We start from the raw sequence: 19730 nt of genomic DNA on the forward strand, positions 1-19730 counted from the left end.
ATAGCTATGTGTTACTTGATCCAAAGGCAAACATCAAATTTTAGTCCTCAGCAATGGTGTTCTGTTGACTTTTACTGGTGGGACATAGTTGTGAAAGATAATGGCTGTTAAAAAAAAAATATATCTGTTGTTGATATTTGAAGAACCCAAACTGATAAATTTCTGTAGAGCTGACTTGAAGTTATGTGTCATTCTCAACTTGGTACCTGTGTCACTGCTGAAGTCAATGTCATTGGCTGCAACATAAGTTTGTGGAAAAACCAGTAATATCAAAGGTTACTTGTAGTTTTAGCTCTAACAAGTCTTCTGAACGTTAGCACTGCTTGATTGATTTGAAATTAGCTAATTCTTTACTGCAGAAAAGAAAAACATTATCTCTAAAAGACATTGGATTGCAAAATCAAAGAAAAATGTCATGTGTTTTTAAATTATAGACATCACTAGGTAGACATTGTTATCGTGCATTGTCTGCTACAAATTATTCTGCTGTTGTTGCTCTCACAATTCAGATGGACATCCTGGTGTACTTTTCTGCCATGATAATCTTTATCACAGCTTGAAAATGTTTTTTTTTCTGTTAAATTTACAGCAGCACAATGATTTGTTGTGTTGTGGGGTGTTTTTTCAGTTATGTAGTATACTTGATATTTATGGATTTAAATGTATTTGTCAATCCTGTACCAAATTTTCCTTTGTAGGTGACTCACTTTTGCTTACCACAACTTCTCCCATTGCTCAAACATACCACGTCATACCTTCATGAGGTGTTTGAATTTTATGAGGAGATTCTTACCTGCCGCTATCCATACTCCTGTTTCAAGACTGTTTTTGTAGATGAAGCTTATGTTGAAGTAGCTGCTTATGCATCCATGAGTATTTTCAGGTTAGTATTTGAGAAAATTACACCTTCTAAATCCACAGGCCTAAAAGCTCTAGATCCAAGAGTATTGAGAAATACCTGAAGCTATTATTATTTTTGTAGCCTGAGTTTTGGGCTCTCTAGTTTGAAAAGAGGCTTTTGTTGACGTTACAGGCTTTTAACACCATTTCCAACTTTATGTTACAAAGATGTTGGATTTTTATCTTCTTTAAGAAAAAATTTGCAGTGGTTTTCTTTCTGAATTAGAAACACCATGTACGAAATACTTAAGATCAAATTAAGTGTGGAAATTTGATGATGTTTTATTCTTCTTCAGCTGCGATAGGGTACCAGGAATCCGAAAGAGTTTCACCAGTTAAAACAAGCTACTTTGGCTCTACACAGACAGATGATAATAGCAGGAGATCTGCCTGAGTTAAGGGCATTAAAAAAAAGATGTTACTATCTCATTGGAAAACCAGTGAAGGAATTATTTGATTTGGTTTGGCATTTAAAGCAAGGTTCTCTGTTCTGTTTCTTTGGAGCTGGTGCTCATACTGTGTTACTTTCTTTTTATGGGGATCCAGCACAAATCTCTTACACAGCGCAATGATTATAGATGAAACTCCACTGACAAGGAGGTGCTTAGCACAGGCCCTGGCCCAGCAGTTCTTTGGATGTTTTATATCCAGAATGTCCTGGTAAGTATTTTACCATTGTACTTCTAGAAAATGGGGAAAATCTAGGAAACTCAAATTTTAATTTGCATGTTGTGTTTTATCAGAAGGATAAGTGAAACAGTAACTGTAGAAGAAAGAAAAAAGGAAAAAAAAAAAAAGGAAAAATAATAAAACCAGCTCAATAAATGAAAATCTATGTGGTGTGGTTTGGTTTGGTTTTTTTTGTTTGAAAGGAGAATCCGAGATATAAAGGTTCCAAAGGCTGTAGAGACTGAATATGTCTCTTCTCAGAAATTATTGCTACTGAATGTTGTAGTGTGCGTTGGCACCTGGAAATTTTAGAAGACAGGCTTTTGTATCATCTGTAAATTTCTGTCAGATGCTTGGGATGAATAAGTGTAGCCTGCATAGGAAGTACTTATGGAGCACAGAACTAATAAATTATGAAGAAGTTTGGGGAGGGGAATGCAGAAATTAGTGTCAAATGGGCATATTCATTGGTATGGTAAGCTTCCTATAACTCCATCTCTCAGAAAATCTCCCTCAACTGGCTCTTGCAGTTCTGATCAATATTTCTTTTAAAGCCTTTTGCATACAGTTTATGTATCGGGGACAAGGAGCCCATTACTTTTTTCATGGCAAAAGTGTATATCCTAGAGTATCCTTGGCTTAAAAAAAAGAAATCAACATGTTTTTAAATTGGGTTTTTACTATTATAATTTCCCTTGCTCTCTTCCTTATTTCTAGCCTATTTCCATGGAGAAGACCATTTTTTCCTCCCTCATAATGACTCCCTTTTTTAATGTTTTTGTTTTATTCACTTCATCGTACCCCGTGTGTCATTCTTACATTTAGAATTCTAGTTCATGATTATTTTGTAGTTTTTGTCCATATTTTTCTGTCTTAGAACATAAGACTCATTTAAACACCTCCTCTGAGAGTCCACCAGATTGTGACATAGATATTTTGTCTTCTTGCTGTCCAAATCTTTTGCTTTGCATTGCATTGAGATGTTTATCAAGAAATTAAGATCATATAGATTAGCAGTTCTTTTAACTTTAGTGTCCATTTTTTATTGTTAGTGTTTCAGCTAAAATAGTTTAGTTTTATATTTTAATCTGGACTTCTCTGGTAAAAGTTCAGTTTTCTCTGGCTTTTCAGTTTCATTGGTCCCATCCAGGTGCCAAGTTACATAAATTGGTTCACAGCTCATCAGACTCCTATTGACTTAGAGAAGTTATATAACTTGCTGAAATTTGTGGCTATTTTGAGCTGGTCAAAAATACCATCCCTTACAAAATACCTTCTGAAGTGCTACAGTTCATGCTTCTTTCTTATTATAGGTCAGATGAATGGGTGCTAAAGGGAATCTCTGGTTATATTTACGGCCTTTGGATGAAAAAAACCTTTGGTGTTAATGAGTATCGCCACTGGATTAAACAGGTAACAACATAATAGTAGTATTTTCTCTATCTTTCAGACATTTTACATCAAAGAAGATGCAATATAAAACTAGACTATAATATAGTTTTGCACTGCAATCTAAAGAAATATTTAGTAGTGACAAAACTTAAAGCTGAAATATTTTTACTACTTGCTGCAAGGAAAAACACCAAACCTGCTAACCAGATTACGTTTCTGTGACTGCTTTAGGATTAATAATTTTCATTGTCTCTCTGTGCAATTAGTTTTCCCCTTTTTGTTTGGGCTTTTGCACAAAACCAGAAAGAAAAAGTCAAAAAAGATTGTACTTTTTTAACACTTAGAATATGAGATTCATAAGGAGATATATTTGGTGAATTTGTTATACTGTGATGGCCATCCATATAGCGCAGAAGGGCTCCAATAGTGGATTCTGTATCTTTTCGTGTCATTTAGGTACTAAATGAAACAGTAAAAAATCCCCATTGAAGGGATCTCTTTTCTTGGAAAGGAAATTTTAGTCTATACCTTACATTTCCAAATATAATGCTCTAAACCAGGTACTTACCAGTGAGAGCAGCAGTGACTCCTCATTCTTTGCCAGTAACTTTCATTTACAAAAAGATGTATAGCTTCTTCCTCTTCCTCTCATCACATTCTCTGACACTTCCTATTGCAAAAACTAGATTCCAAACCCCACGGGCTCCATTCACATCCCTTACTTATGTGGGGACCCAATACCATAGCCTTATCTGCCTAACGTGCGTTCAGCTCACCAGTCGCGTGCTGTCTGTGCTAAAGGTGTGGGTGCTGTAGAGAACAGCAGAACTGGATGAAGTTAGCTAAGTACTTCCACATAGAACTAAGAGGTGCTGCTGTCAGAGCCTCCAGTTCTGCCCTTACTGCTTTGAATGTATTACCAATATATGAAAGTGTTTAAGTTGATACGAATCAATAAATATCAATGCATACCCACATTTGGAAGTTCCTTGAGTATCATTGGGTTGCAGACAGACATCGATTCACTCTCCCTATGCTCGAGCTGACCCGATTTGATTCGAAAGCCATATTGACTGTTGGGTAATAGTGAGCCCATGCAAACATCCTGCCTTGAAGTGTGCTTGTTAACGTGGGCGCACAGCACCACACGAATTCAGACTCATGGTCCGGTTCAAGAGCCGGCTTCTGTCTGGCTTGGGCGTGGGTCAAGGTGAGCTTCTATATGCTGCAGCCTACTGCGTAGGTATACCCAGTATTACCTTACACTGCAAGGATACAGTGATCACCTTTATTTCTTTTGGTCAGAGACAACTAATTTATTGAACAATAACACTCTTTAGATATATTGTAGTGAAATATTGTTGTGTGTTGACCCACAATCCAGACCCAGAACAAGTACTGACTGCTAATTACCACTGTTTTATTGTTTTCCATGCTGAGGAACATCCCTGATTTTAAAATGCTCTTTGTGTTTGTAAACAAATTTAATTAGGAGGCATGGCTTGAACAATGCTATGAAAAGCCTTTGTGTCTTCTTTAAATAATTTCTCTACTTTTCAAAATTATGCTTACTTATGTATGTTGTACTTTTTAGGAGTTAGATCAAATAGTGGCATATGAACTGAAGACTGGTGGAGTTTTACTGCATCCAATATTCGGAGGAGGAAAAGAGAAAGACAAGTATGTTGATTTAAGCCGCAAGTCATTACAGGGTTTGTTTTTACAGGGCCATTAATATATGCCTTGGGTGTGTTGTGTAGCACAAGGCCAAAAGCTGAATATCTTCAGCTGCCCAAGGCATGTATTACCAGTCTCATACAGTACATCTTGAGTATATAGTATCACTGTTGTTTTATTTTTCTTTCACTTAAATCTTGAAGGAAATTAAGTATAATGAATGTTTTTTATGCTGTTATGAAACTACTTTTTAGTAAGAGGATAAGAGAGAATATGGAGCCAGAATTTTGACCTGAGCTATTTCTGGAGTGGTTAGTAATCTTCAGGCTTTTTACAGTATCATCAGTTTTCTTTTTCTTTGCTCTTTTTTCTTTCCACTCTCAGTTACCACCTTGCAATCTTATATTGAGATTTCCTAATCAATTGGGGAAACAAAGTATTAGATCAGTCATCTATGAAGTAACTGTGAACTGGCTGGGTTTGTATTTTCCCAGTAACTGTAGTTTCAGTATTGCTAGCGTAGGAATTTTCCCTTTACCTCTTGTGTGATACTGCTATACTACCCACTGAGTAGCGCTAACCAGTGGAGGTAGAAAAGTATTACTAGAAGTCAGATCAATGAGTTTACCCAGGTTTCAATGACAACCTTTTTCTGGGTTTTTCTTTTCTTAGATAGATTAATCTAGTTATGACAAAGCCTCACAGAGAGTTGCTCTTTGGAAACTCAAAACTGTGAGGTTTAGCATGTGCAGGTGGAGTGGGAGAGTATGTGAATGTCTTAAATCTTTACTTTAGCAGAAGCCCCTGTATTATGAAAATACATCTGAAATTGTCTGTAGCAGTGGTTCTCTTGCATTCGAGTGTGTGCAAGTCCAGGTTTTGTTCATTTAAAATTAAAACTCTGGATTTAGAACCGAATCAAGTATACAAATAACCCATTTAAAATTTCAATAGTCATCTTTTTTTGAGAAATGACAAAAGAAGAAAGTGTTTTCCGAAATCAGGAATAGGACATATTGGCTAGTTTCCAGCCAGGAGAATCCTCAACAACTACCGTGTTGACAATCATAGATGCAGCTGTGTATGTATGCCAAGCCGTTACTCAGTTTTGTCCATGATGGATTTTGATTTAGCTCACTGTACTGTTCTTTCAAGTAGCGAAGCAGACCTGGATGCTTTTGTTACATATACCTCTGAAGAGCAAGCTACAGCTAGCAGCATTCATTTTAGGCATCCTGTTGGTGATGGTGTCTTTTTTCTTTTCTTTTTTTTTTTTTTTAAGGAAAATTTTGGGTACTGAGTTATGTTTTGTGTGTCTTTTTAATTGGCAGCATTACAATTTGGCAACACACTCCCCTATCAAGAAACTAAACTGAGATTGATAGGATCACATAAAATTAGAGAAAAAGGGCACTTGTTAAAAAAAAAAAAAAGGAAATTGATTAAAAGTCAAGTCTCTTTGTAACTGTTATTTTTATTAGTTCTATTGTATGTATTCTAGATTTGAACACAAATAATTGAAAAAATCCAGTTCTGATACTCTTAAATGTATACTTCCTCTATGTGATGTATTACTGTTAGACACTGTTTCTATATCTGTTTCTCTGCTTCATTGTATTATGGCTTGTTAATAATAATCATAATGTCACTTAAATATAAATTACAACTTGCTGTTTCTTGTAGGTTGCAAAGTTCCCCTGTATGTAAATAAAGTATATGTTCCTGACTCAGGGAAACTATTTGTATTTGGGGAGGTATTTTCCTAACCACATCTAGAACATTTCTCTCCAATGTATTTTTTCTTTGTTGTGGTTGTTATGATGTGGTTTCCTGCCAAGCATATTTGCATTACAGCAGTCCCAATTAATAATAATATGAAGAAAAAATTGGGTTAATTAATAATGTCATTTTTCAACTAAATTAGAAGCAGAATATGGAAAGAAATCACTGGGGAAAAAGTAACTTTTTTCAGACACATGATTAATTTCTATGCAAAACACAGGTCTCACAGATTCTTCCTGTTTATGTCTAGTGAAACACAAACACTACTCTCCAGAACATTTATTTTTAAACAAAAAATCCTAGAGCTTGGGAAAATGAAAGCAAGAAAACCGCAGGTTATCTGCTGCATAGATGGCAGTTTCAAAACAAACCTTTGTGTTTGTTACATTTTCATTTTGCGTTCTCCCCTCTCAGATTCTGATTCTCTTCAGTCTTTGATTGTGCTGGTACCACCCTGTTGTAAAAACTAAAACCACTAAGAAATACATGTAGATATATTTCAAAAGGAAGCAGCATATTGACGGGTTTACATTGAAGAACTGGAGTGTGTTCAAGGGTGTGAGCATTATAAATTTCCATAGAAGAGCTAGTTCAATTTTCACTTTGACAAAGATTCTAGGTCCATATTGCTAATTTTAATTCTCATTTGGTGCCAGTTCAATAAAAGTTTTAGAAGTCTAATGATTGAAGAAAAATATAATCAGAATAAAGATATGGATATTGAATGAACTTGTCTCAGTTTTGATTTGCTGTTAAATAATGTAACCAGTACCAAAATCAATCAACACTTAGTAAATTTAAGAAGGCCAAGAATGTGGGTCCTGGCTTGGTTGTAATTTTCAAGAGAAGAATTTTACCAAAGTCAATCAACTGTATAATTTGAAGCTGGATAAATAGTTTTATACTGAAACCAAATTATTATATAATGTCTGAACCACAACCTCAGTTTCCTCCCTTCATTTCAATTGTTTCATGGTTCCTAACCCTTCCCTACCTCAGAATAGAAAAGTATCCAAAATAAAAGGACAATTTTGATAAGAACAACTTTATCAATTGCTTACCAACTAGAAACAGCAAGTAGTAAACCTAAACACCTTCTTATTTATATACTTAGTCTACCTCAGAAGGGTAGTACTTGCTTAAATTTAGAAGTACTTTTCTTTTTGTATCTTAAGATGTTTAAACAGACATTCATGACTAAAGTCAAGGGAGTCTCCCAGTAAACAGAAGGATGGAAAAAAATAATAATGTGTTGCCGCTACCTTGGTTCTTGCCATCTCCTGAAATCTTAAGAGCTGCAGATAAGGAGCCGAGTGCTGGTCCTGTCCTGGTAGAACTCTTCTTGCTGGCATATATCTGTCAACCGCATAGAAAGATTGGTCAGAGTTAAAATGGTTTGCTTCACAGGTCTTTGGAGGTTCTGGAAGATTAGTTTTTTCCTGAGGTAGTTGGTATGAAAGACCAGGCTTATAGTGCTTATCATAAATCATTTTGTTCTATCTTGCAGTGTCTTCTTCTAAAGTCTTTGGACAAATCAAGGGCCTGGTCCATCTTGAAGTGGTTTAGTTAGGTTATCCGTAAGCGAGAATCACGGGGGAAGAATCCCATTTTGAGCTCAGAAATTTTAAGTAGCTAGCGTTTTCTATGTCGCAATGGCTAGTTTGGGATTCTCTACTGACCAGCGTAAAATAAGTCTGGATTTCGGCTTCTGAAGAAGTTGGCCTGACATTGCGTGGGTCCAGTTTCTTAAGATGTTTGTTATTTGTTCATTAAAAACTCTAGTGTCCAGTGGAAAGAACTGAAAGAAAAAATATAGCACAACAAAATACAGTTGCTACAGCCTTGATTCATCAGTAAAGTGAAGTCAGACTTCTAATTATTGCCACTTCTCAAACAATTGGAAAGGGGGAAAAAAGGTCTTGTTTTTCTTGAGAATTACAGTATTGCAGCTAATTTTCTACTTTGAAACTGGGCTAGAAGTCAAAATGTTTGCATTCTGAAATGTAAAGCTTGGTGGAAAAAATTAAGTCTTTTGGTGTTTTATTGCTGTACAGCCACTAAGGCTATCCAGAAATCAGTTCTGTTTTTAAAAGTTTCAGGGTTTCACCATCTCTCTGTCTTCTGATGTGGAATGTAATTTAAACATTTAAAACATTTTGCTTATAGATACAAAGGGTGTGTGTGAAAGAGCACCACAGGTAGTTCAAGTTATGGAAACAGTGTGGCAGCGCTAACACGATGCTCTGCCTAGTCTTCCTTGGCATGTTATCTGATTCAGAAGCCATCAGTTTGCCAAAGTATTGAAACCATACAGTTGCTAACTAAAATAAAACCCAAGCAATTCCTTTGGCTCATCACATGAAAATCTGCTGTGAATTTCAAAACTCTTACTTTTCTTTAATTGCAACAATTACTTATTTAAATATAAAATATTCACGCTGTACAATCACTTTTAGGTGGAAGTGGAGCAACAGAAATGTCAATTCATGAGTAATTTCCAGACTCAAGTCTACACAGCATCTATTACCTGTCGTTATTCTCTGTCCAGTACTTGCTGTATGCCAGGCACATACACCCATGTCACCTTTCTTTACGAGTGTGTGGTCATTTTAAGCATGTTATAAATTATAACTTTAAAGCAGTGAAAGAGATACTAAATAATTGTCGGTGCAGATGTAATCTTGGTTGCTAAGGTATATTTTAAGTTTCGTTCCATAAAATACAAAACGGGGAGCTGGTTTTCTTATTTTATTTTCTTTTTCAGCCCTGCATCGCATTTACATTTTTCTATCAAACACCCTCACACACTGTCCTGGGAATATTACACTATGTTCCAGTGTAAAGCTCATCTTGTTATGAGACTGATTGAGAACAGGATTAGCATGGAGTTCATGTTACAGGTAGGTATTTAAATGATTATGTGGAATATAGAGAACTTTTTGTCATTATTTGCATTTTATTCATTAAATGGTGTTTAAGGAAGAACAAAACAGGTCGTCATAGGATTCCATTTGTATTTTCAATTTTAGCAGGATAGAATAAACATAAAATGTGGGTCATTTGTGTTTGGTAAGGTTAGCTATTATTCTTATACAAAACTTGTAATACTTTTTATATATCGCATATTCTCTTTAATGTTAAGATATTTCATTGGTTTTGGTTATTGTGATTGGTTGTTAACACTGAGAACCTGCTTTACTGACCCCAACTGGTGTTGCTGTGAGCTAATCTACTCAAATTATAAATAATGAAAGTAATGAGAATCTGGCTTCTGCTCCCTGCACTTTATAAAATTTTCAGTGCTAGAGGCAACATAATCCTTATATTAGAAAAAGCAGTTGAATATAAGATTGTCATTTTATTCTAAAATGCTAAGCTTCTGCGGAGTTGTAGTTTTTCTTCTTTACTAAATATGTTTTTTGACGTGCTTTAAAAAAGATAGAGTACTATGAACAAACATCCAGTTAGAAACTGAATGGTACCTTTTTCTATCAGCTAGAGGTTTCTTTGTTTTATTTTATTTGTTTGTTTGGCTTTTTTTAGGTTAACATGTATGTGCTTGTGCTAGAGCTATTATAAGCAGTTGTCTTGTCAGGTTGAAAATACAGCAGATATACCTTTTTTTAAGCTTTCCTTACATAAATTTTTATTATTCTTTGCAATTTTTATAAAGGAATAGCAAAGCAGAGAGCTTGATGACTTTTATTTCTAAAAAGCAGATATAGTTAGTGATCTGTTTTACCGTAGATAATTTTTGAAAGCTGATGGTTCTTTGAAAAAGCTCAGGTGGAAAGAACTGATTAAAAATGTACCCCTTGCCCTCTACGTTATAATTTGGTAAATAAAGGCCACACCTGCTTGCAGTGACGTAACCTCACAAATTGTATGGTTTGGAAGTATAGAGGTGCTTAGAACTAGAAAATGGATGCCAAAAAGTGTTTCTGTATTTGACTTTGAATTCAACTGTGTTTGTTAAAAAGCTGCGTGGTAAGTTGTACCTGTAGCAGTGATGAGCAAATAAGATTTTTAGTTTAATTTTATTACCATTAAACATTTCTCATCTTAAGAACGTGGGGTTTCAGAGCTTTTCGCAGCATCGTGGATGGTTTGCTTTAAGTAAAAATACTTTGTGTCTGCAAATCACAATTTCTGATATGGACAAATAACTTTCTGAAATGTCTTTATTTTGAAAGACTTTTTTTGAGGCCAGTTGTCAGAGAATGAGTTTATTGGCCTTTAGTTGCAATTCAGCTGCAACTAAACAGAAAAACTTATTTTATATATTGAAGTATTTAGTGAAAGTAGTAACTTTTTATCATTTTAGGTTTTCAACAAGTTGTTGAGTCTGGCCAGCACTGCTTCATCTCAGAAGTTCCAGTCACATATGTGGAGTCAGATGTTGGTTTCCACATCTGGGTTTTTGAAATCTATCTCAAATGTCTCTGGCAAAGACATCCAACCTTTAATAAAGCAGTGGGTGTATCCTTTTTATCCTTGGTCTGGATTGTTAATATGGAGAATGAATTTGTTTTTTAATTGGCAGTACTAAAGGAATGTGAAGAGAGGTATGAAATATCTTTGCTTAAAAGTTAGGTACGTTATTCTTTGAATTAGAAATAGATGTGAGCCCCGGGTTCACACTCCTTTCATAGCCATTTAGAGTACGCTGGCTTTTTGGGTGTTCTTTAGTAGAAGGGATTTCATGATTTTAAGTTCTACTTTGAAAGAAGCACAAGAACTCTGCTGGAATTTAAGGCCAAATTATACTAAAGGGATTCCAGAGGACACTGCCCATAGAAATATGCTGAAGTCTGACATGGAAAATGCTATAGTCTGGTGCATTTTAAGATGTGATTTCCAGTAAATCACCGTGAAGTAAGTAATTTAAAGCGCAGATTGATAGTTTAAAATACACTAACATTTAATAGCTTGGTAGCTTGTGTTAATACTGCAATTGCAGGTAAAATAAACCTCTGTGTGTGGATTCTTCACATTTCAGTGATATTAGTCAAGAAATAGGGTTTCTTATTTTGAATTGATATGATGGTAAATTTGAATTTGCTTCATTTAATAGGTTTAATTGGTAGTTTTATTTAACATGACTGCAGGCTAAGCTGATACATGACTGCAGCAAAACCATACCTTAGTTTTCTAACAGAAAACAAAAGTGGGTATTTCTATTTAGACACTATTTATTTGAGCTGACTTAGTAATCTTCATGCATCTGAATATTAACTAAGAAACACTGTATAATTAATATTTATAGAGTAATATGAGAAGTTAGTATTTTATGTGCCTCAAAAGTATTCATAAAGTATAAATACATATTATTCTAATTTCCACACTTAGCTGTGCCAAGCACTTGAGGAGTTCTATGTGTACATACAATTACACTGCAGCTATACCTAAATGTCAGCATTACTGTTGGAGCTGGGTGAATCTTAACTATATCTGTTCTGTAAGGAGAGAAGAATAGTAACTCTCAGATTTGGGGATTTTTCGGCTGCTCTGGATTTTGGCCCCAAGGCCGATCCTGTTAGCTGTAACTTGTGTTTAATCCTATGGTTGCAACCTCCCTACCCTGCTTCAAACACTGTTGCATCTGTGATAGTAGATTTTCCACCTTGCTAGACCACAGGAGGTCTTTGTATCATTTGGGAGGTTACCTTATTACTGCTAACTAGCACTATCTTATGCTATTGAGTGCTGTGTTGATGCTGAGTTCAAGCCTTGTGCTGAAGAAACCACTGAAATGCCTTAAGTTGTACCTGATGACAAAGTCACAGACCTTTATAAAGGCAGCCACTGTGAACAGAACCAGCCTGAGGTATCTAGCCAAATGACGGTATTTTGGGAGAAAAATCAATCACACGTGTATGATAAGAAGTCTCTTTGACTCTGGCAGTTCTTCCCTTAAATGTAAGGACATGAAACAACAGGTTTTTCTTCCCTGCTTTTGTCTTACATTGTCAGAGACTTGGGAGCATGCACTAGACTAAAATACTTCATTCTAGTGTTTCAGTTACTATAAATAAAGTGTAGTAATGGCTGTCATACAAATAAGGAACGATGAAGTTATTCACAGGAACAGATCATTACTTTTTATCAGTCATACTGTATACTCTCATGTAAATGTGAACTTACATACACACACGCACAGGTGAATGCTCACAACGACTCAGTTTGAAAAACTGCAGTAAAATAATTGAGTTAAATGTAGAATGGGTAGAAAACAGAAGCTAATGTCTACATTTTCCCCTGAGTTTTATTTAACTGAAATATATAGTAAAACAAATCATATTGAAATTACTGAAGTCTTACTCGATTACTTTCTCTGAGAGCATGCCAAGGACATTGAATGTAGTGGGGTCCAATATAGTGTTTCATAATGACTTTTCTTACTAGATAATTTTCATTGTACTTCAGTGTTTTTACATAAGGTACATGATTATACATTAAAGAACAGTTGAAAGAAAAAAAAATCTTTAAAAGTTCGTGAATGAACATAAGTGTTTTCATTTGCTCATTTTCTTGGGATGGGAATTTCTAGGAATGAAGCATAAAGCAAGTGTAAAGAGTGAAAACATTGAGAATTATGTTTGTTTATAACTACTGCATTGTGCACTGGAATTCCTATACTGCTTATTAGTGACCAGAGTGGAGTGGTAAAATTTTATGGTAGCTTTGCATTTAATAGAAAACGGAATGTATTGGAATTGGAAATAAAACAAGACTACACGTCTCCTGGGACTCAGAAATACGTGGTAAGGTCCATTTTCCGTATTTTACCTACACATACAAGTATACCTACACATTAATAAGCATAACTTTAATGTTACTAACAAAATCTTTCGAACTTGAAGGGTCCTCTTAAAGTGACAGTGCAAGAACTTGATGGATCATTCAACCACACGTTGCAGATTGAAGAAAACAGTCTTAAACATGATATACCTTGCCATTCTAAAAGCAGAAGGTAAGAATTAAAATACAAACTGCAAATATTTTTAGTATGCATATATGAAAACGTATAGTGCATTGACGATAAATATATGCGTTTTAAATTTAGTGGTTATATTTTGCTAATCTTACTGAATAAGATTTACCTATGATGTAAGAGGAGAAAATATAATTTACTACTGTTTACGGACAGCAGGAAACCTTACATTTTATATGTATTTCTTAATTATAAGGAAAGGCCTTAAATTTTGTAGAAGTTTTATAAAGAGCTTATTCATATAGAATGAGTTGAATTAAGGCTCTAATTAATTAAAGTGTTCAAAATGCCTTTGAATGGGAAAGACAAATTAGAGGGAAGACAAATGTAGGCCGGAGGAGCGCCTCAAGTGAAGGCATATGAATGAAGCACTTGCATAGTTTTCCTTTTCTGTTAAGAGTGCCAGGGCTGTTCGCTAAACCTAATAAGCAAGAAAGGTAATGTACTTCCCAGACAGATTTTTCTCAGTTGCGTAAGGCATGTTGATAACTACTTTCACCTCTACTTCTCAAAGTTGTGTGCTTACATGTAATTGTAAAAATGGTGGGAGTCAAGTTTAAACCAATGTAAAGTATTGTTGATTATTATTTGAACAAAACTAATGCACAGCACAATTTTGTCAATATTTTTTGCTGGAGAGAGCATTACTTTTTGGTGTGAAATACACAGAGTACTTTTGCAGGCTTAAGCTCTATTAAGATATAAACATATCTTTGCTAGTATGATAATTTTTTAATACTTTTTTTTCCTATTTTCTCTTTTTTTAATAGAAATAAGAAGAAGAAGATTCCATTGATGAACGGAGAAGAGGTGGACATGGACCTTTCTGCTATGGAGTAAGTTAACTTGTTGGAGTCTAAAGCATGCTATTTTGAAGGATTTGGTAGTAATCTTGTACTTCATTATGTGACTGGCAAATTTCAGGACTAACTACATTTCTTTGCCTTCTTTGAGACTTCTCTTCTGTAGCTGGGAAAATTCTGGTGACGTGTAAAATGTATGGTTAAACTACTATAATCAGGTTAAAAAAAACTTAGGCATAATAAGATAATAGAATAAATGACTTGATTCTTTCTTGCACATTTCTAATGATATCTTTCATCTGAATTCATAGGTAAAATATAAATAAGAATTTGCGTGAAACAAAGTAAGAGCACTTTTTGTTGGACCTCGATGAAGACCATTTAACTAGCACTAAGTCAGACAAGTTCCTGAAATCTGTGGTCAATTCTGAAAGAATCCTTTTAGATTGAAAATAAGTGATTAAATGCTTCATACTGAAGTTCATACCGGCATTAATTTCAGTTGGAACTGCTTATCTCTTTGGAAGCAAATTCTTGCTCAGTGTAAATATCCGCTTTACCCTCCTTGACTTGGAACCAGTAGTGCTCTCAGAAATCCTGAAGGTGTTGGTACCTTGTTTGCTGACCGAGGGAAGTAAATAATCTGCTCTTGAAAACTAAATGTGTCTTTTTGAAGAATATAGATGGCGTGTCACCTTAAAAGTGTTGGAGATTCTTCTAAATATAACCTCATCTAAAATACGATGAGAAATAATTTTATAGGGGATATTTTCACTGAGCAAGTTACTGTTAATCATTTCTATATGACAGTCGACATATGAATAAATAGTTTTTAATTGTATTTAAGAACAATTCGCATGAATATCTATGAGTAGTTCTGATCAGTTATGTTCAAGTAGCTATTGCATTACACTGAGCTGAGACCTTAACGATTTTCTTACAACTACCTTTGAACTGGTATATGACTCTATGCAAGTCATTTATGCTTTGTTTATCTGCTAACCTTCTAATCAACGATGCTGTCATTCTTCTGTCCAGTTTGGACTCCTCTGCTCCAAGCATATATGATAATGTTTGTTCTTTTCTGTTCTTCTAAATCCTGTGTATACACTCTTCTTTTCACTATCCTTTCTTCTCTAGCTACTGTCTTGACAGTAATTCTAGATATTCTACAGATGTATATAGAAATACACATCATATTTATAATGATGCTCTTTTCATCGTTCTAAACTCTCTCCGAATTCCGTGTCTGTATTTTGCTGTTACCAATTTTGTGTGTAAAACTGAGTAAGAGACTTTATTATATAGTTTGTGCTTGTTGCTCCCATAAATGACTTCTGCAGTCACGGTGCTGTGTGAATACTAAAGTATAAAATGCTTCTTTGGATGGAATACAACTGAGTAATTTTATCTGTAGGACTAAAACTTTAATCCTTTCACTTTTATCATTATTTGGCTTGGCAGGTCTGTGCGTTTGCATGGTTACACTTGTCAGCTTTCAACACCATAGCGTGTGTGTGTTTGTAAAGCACTTTCACGTATATTGATAAAAAAAAGTATATAGAAAACTGGGTGTTTACAACCAGATTTTCTTTGTTGAATTTTTTTTTTTTAGTCTTAAACTGTAAAAGGTCATAAAGTGCTGCTCATCTATGAAATTTATGGTGTCTGAGGAAGTAGAATTTAATGTTTTGAGATTATACAGTAGTTTACTATGAACAGAGATCTGTACATTAAAAATACTAAAACACTGTATTCATTGTAATTCATTGTAACTCATTGTACAGATTGCCCTGGGAGGCTACAGAATTGCCATCCTAGAAGCAGGAGAATGGGCCAGGTGACTTTCAGAAGTCCCCTCTAACTTAGATTCTTTTATGGTTCTTTGGATACTTTTAAAATAACTCATAACAAGTTAGAACATCTTTTGAATTTCTATAGTCTTGAAATGTTGTAAGCTATTAATGTTTTTCATGTCTGTCATAGTGCTGATTCCCCTTTGCTCTGGATAAGAATAGACCCTGATATGTCAGTACTGAGGAAGGTAGAATTTGAACAATCTGATTTCATGTGGCAGTATCAGCTTCGATATGAGAGAGATGTGGTTGCACAAGAAGAAGCCATTCTAGCATTGGAAAAGTTCCCTACTCCAGCATCACGACTTGCACTGACTGATATACTAGAACAGGAGCAATGTTTCTACCGAGTGAGAATGCTGGCCTGCTTCTGCCTTGCAAAGGTGAGGTTGTGTGGATGGGAGTAAGGGAAGAAATCTGCTAGCCATTGTAAGTGTTTGAAAATGGGTCAAAACTCATCGCAGTTCTTAAACTGGCTTGATATTTAGCCTCTCAAAAGTGTTTGCCAAGTATTTTTAACATGACTGATTTGAAAGGAAAGCTGTATTATTTTAGTCTGTAAATGGAGACTGCAGAAGGCTTTCATAATTGTCAAAATTGAGATGTCAGACAGAAAACCACAGGGGATTTTTCCAGATTTCATTAAGTTGCAGAAATAAAAGACTTCTGTTTAATTTTTTTCAGAGCCAAAATGTATTTTTTTTATTTTACTGGGAAGTTCCTTGGCCTGTCCGTTGAGAACTCTGGAGTGCTGAAATTCATGTCTGTCTCATGTGAATTCAGATTGCTGCTCTATATTGCTTCAGATTGAATAGGGGCATAAAAGAAACATCATGTGGCCTCCAATTAAATATTAAAAAGCCAAATAATTGCCTTGAAAAGGGAAAGTAGCTTTTTTTTTAGACACAAAATTAGCTTCAAGAATGAAAATTCGAGAACCCTATAAAACAACTGGGTGGAAACAGAGAAGAATAAGAGTTTCTGAAAAGGCGTGTTGTTGAAACATGTTTATGGACATAAAGGCATACATATTGACAATTTGTAGGGTTCAGATTATTGGCATATAGCTTGCTTTGTGCTGTGTACCTGTTGAGAATAATTCGCTACCTGTATAGAAATAAATCCTTTGGCTATATGTTGAAAATCAAAATCCAAGAAATCTTTGTGACAAAGTATTTTAATATTATGAAACACTGATGTAATACTGCCAGTGCATGTGCTAGTATTGGTATTGCTACCATCTGACTTAAAATCATAATGAATTCACTTGGAATATTTAAAAGTGTATATTCCACAGGTAAATATTAAAAAAGCAGTTGTTACAGTGTTTAAATGCAGTAGTTTTTCTGTCTTTATTTTGAGTTTTCGGGCAATTGGGCTGCAGATAATCATAACCAGTTTTGCTCAGATTTAAGTGTATGAAAAATCTCAGGTCCTCAGATAAGGTTGTTGACTTACAGAAAAAAAGATTATAAAACTAAGCAAAAACTATGGCTGTGAGATTGAATCAAGGTGGAGGAGCATGGCAGGGCAGAGTTGTAGATATGTTTATGTAAGTTATCTAGGAGGAACGTGGAATGTGTTCTGTCACTAGTTCCAACATCAGGGCGTTAATAAGAATCACTTCCTGTAGTCATTAACTTAGTTTAATTTGCACAGCCTGTAAATATTCAGGATTTGTATTCTTTATTGAAAAAATGCCAGGTTTTTTAGGTGAGGATTCTTTTTTGTTGATTTGTGACTTCTAGCTGGATTGAGGTTACAATTGTAAAACGTTCTTGGTGTAGTCATGTTGATACAGAGAAATGATAGGTGATAAAGCAATTATAAAACCGAATTTACTACACTTTCTAAATGTACTGTATACATTAGCACTACAGTCTCTCAGGCATAAAGTATCCAGGCCATATATTAAATCCTCATTGGTAAAGCAGTTAAGAGATGTGTGTGTGTATGTGTGGGTGCACATGCACACACTTTGAGTAGTTCATGACAAATAACCCTACAGAGAAAGGAAAAAACAGTGTCACAATGTTAATTCCTGGGAGTGTGCAGGCTGATTCTTTTGTTCAGACCCATCACAGTGTTGCTGATGTGCTATAAAGTTTAAAAAGTTAGCAACAACATAAACGCCCTCCCCAAACATTGAGGAGGTTCATAGCTGTGCATGACAGTTACATCTTAGGACAGTTTTTTATGCTAATACTGAGTTGAAGGATGCGGAAATAGACCGTACCTGCCATCTTTTTAAGTAGAAATAATGCAAAGCGGGCTGCTTGCTTCGTGCTTTAATTCAGAGTGTGTAGCCTATCAGTAGAATAAGCAGAAAACTTGGATTCTGACGGTATTTAAAGGGAAATGAAAATGAATCAGAACACATTATAAGACTAAAAAATCCTGAAAATATGATTTACTTACTATTGATTTAATTTGAAAATACTGTTGTTCATCTATAGATTTTGCAAAATGAAATGCTTAAAATAAGTAGAAGCTAAAAAATATTTAAAAATTTACACCCCAATTTTAATGAAATAATGAATATCTGGTAAATATAGTAACCTTTGATAAAATTTTGTGGCTTGGGTTTTATGTTACACTGCTACATAAATTTCACATTTGCAGTTTTAAGTTCATCGTCATGGGTTCTAAGCAGTTGTTGGGATTAAGCTGCTTCTGCAGGAAGAGTTGTTGTGTAGTTTACAGAAGCAGCTTATCTGCATCTTTAGTGCGAAGACTTCAGTTATTGCAGAGGGAACATCTAGTCTGACCACAGCATTTTCTCTCTCTGACTTTCCTTTGAAGCCTGAACAGGAAAATGGTTTTTAGTAATAAAGCTCCAACCTTATGTGACAGCAATGGTGAAAGGGATTGCTGCCCATCTTCACATAGCCCCTTGCTTTTCTTCCTCTTACTGCATATGTAATACCCTTTGAAACAGGCTAAATAATTTAGAAGGAAATCATCAAATTCATTTTCTCCTGTGTGAAAACAGATTTTTTCCCTTTGTTTGTGGTGTGTCTGTAGTAATGGAAACTCCTGCTATGTTGTAGGGTGCATTGGCCCCATTTGTTTGTCCAGACACGCGGAGGCAATCTGTCATCAGGTTTAATCTGCCATCAGGCATAGGTGTGTTCTTCTCTGCAGGCTTTCGCGGCTCCAAATGTGTGAAGCTCAGGATGCTGGGAAGGCACAAAAGCAGTTTTGTCTTTGTGGAATCTTTCCGTCTCACACCAAAACAGACTGTAGCAATAAAATTGTCTCAGTGCAACAGTCTCTTTGTGAATTACGATTAAAGTTAGAGGTAGCTGACTTGCCTTTCACTTTAGGGGTGGTCTTTTAATCTTAGGGTGTCTGAGGCCTTCTTAAAGTCTAGGCTGAGGTTACTGGCAGGGTACATTTGGGAAGTTGGTATTGCAAAAGCCTCTTCCATCACTGGCTTCTGTAGAGTCAGAAAACTTGGCTTAATAAACACAGAATTTTCATCTAAAAGATAAAAGAGAAAATAATTAAGAACAGAAGTTTATCATGGAAAGATAATTAGTTGCAGACATCTTCTAAGTGGAACAATTTTAATAAAATTTACCTTTAATGTCGAGCAGATATATTAGGGATGGCAGTGGAAACAGCTAATATAAGATAATACATTAATGAAAATAT

The 19730-nt window shown here is 35.1% G+C and overlaps 1 protein-coding gene across 3 annotated transcripts in view; it reads left to right on the forward strand.

Annotated features, from left to right (window-relative positions):
- The window catches only part of TAF2 (TATA-box binding protein associated factor 2), a 65513-nt gene that overhangs the window by 15868 nt on the left and 29915 nt on the right, over positions 1–19730 (forward strand). For all 3 annotated transcript variants that reach the window (XM_054190599.1, XM_054190601.1, XM_054190600.1), the window contains exons 7-16: positions 699–883; positions 1447–1560; positions 2883–2982; positions 4556–4641; positions 9185–9320; positions 10745–10899; positions 13070–13184; positions 13284–13393; positions 14185–14250; positions 16204–16456. In XM_054190599.1, coding sequence (XP_054046574.1) covers positions 699–883; positions 1447–1560; positions 2883–2982; positions 4556–4641; positions 9185–9320; positions 10745–10899; positions 13070–13184; positions 13284–13393; positions 14185–14250; positions 16204–16456 — 1320 coding nt within the window. The remainder of the gene's footprint in view (positions 1–698; positions 884–1446; positions 1561–2882; positions 2983–4555; positions 4642–9184; positions 9321–10744; positions 10900–13069; positions 13185–13283; positions 13394–14184; positions 14251–16203; positions 16457–19730) is intronic.

This window comes from Rissa tridactyla, chromosome 2 (genome assembly GCF_028500815.1).
Source record: "Rissa tridactyla isolate bRisTri1 chromosome 2, bRisTri1.patW.cur.20221130, whole genome shotgun sequence".
NCBI classification, from domain to species: Eukaryota; Metazoa; Chordata; class Aves; order Charadriiformes; family Laridae; genus Rissa; species Rissa tridactyla.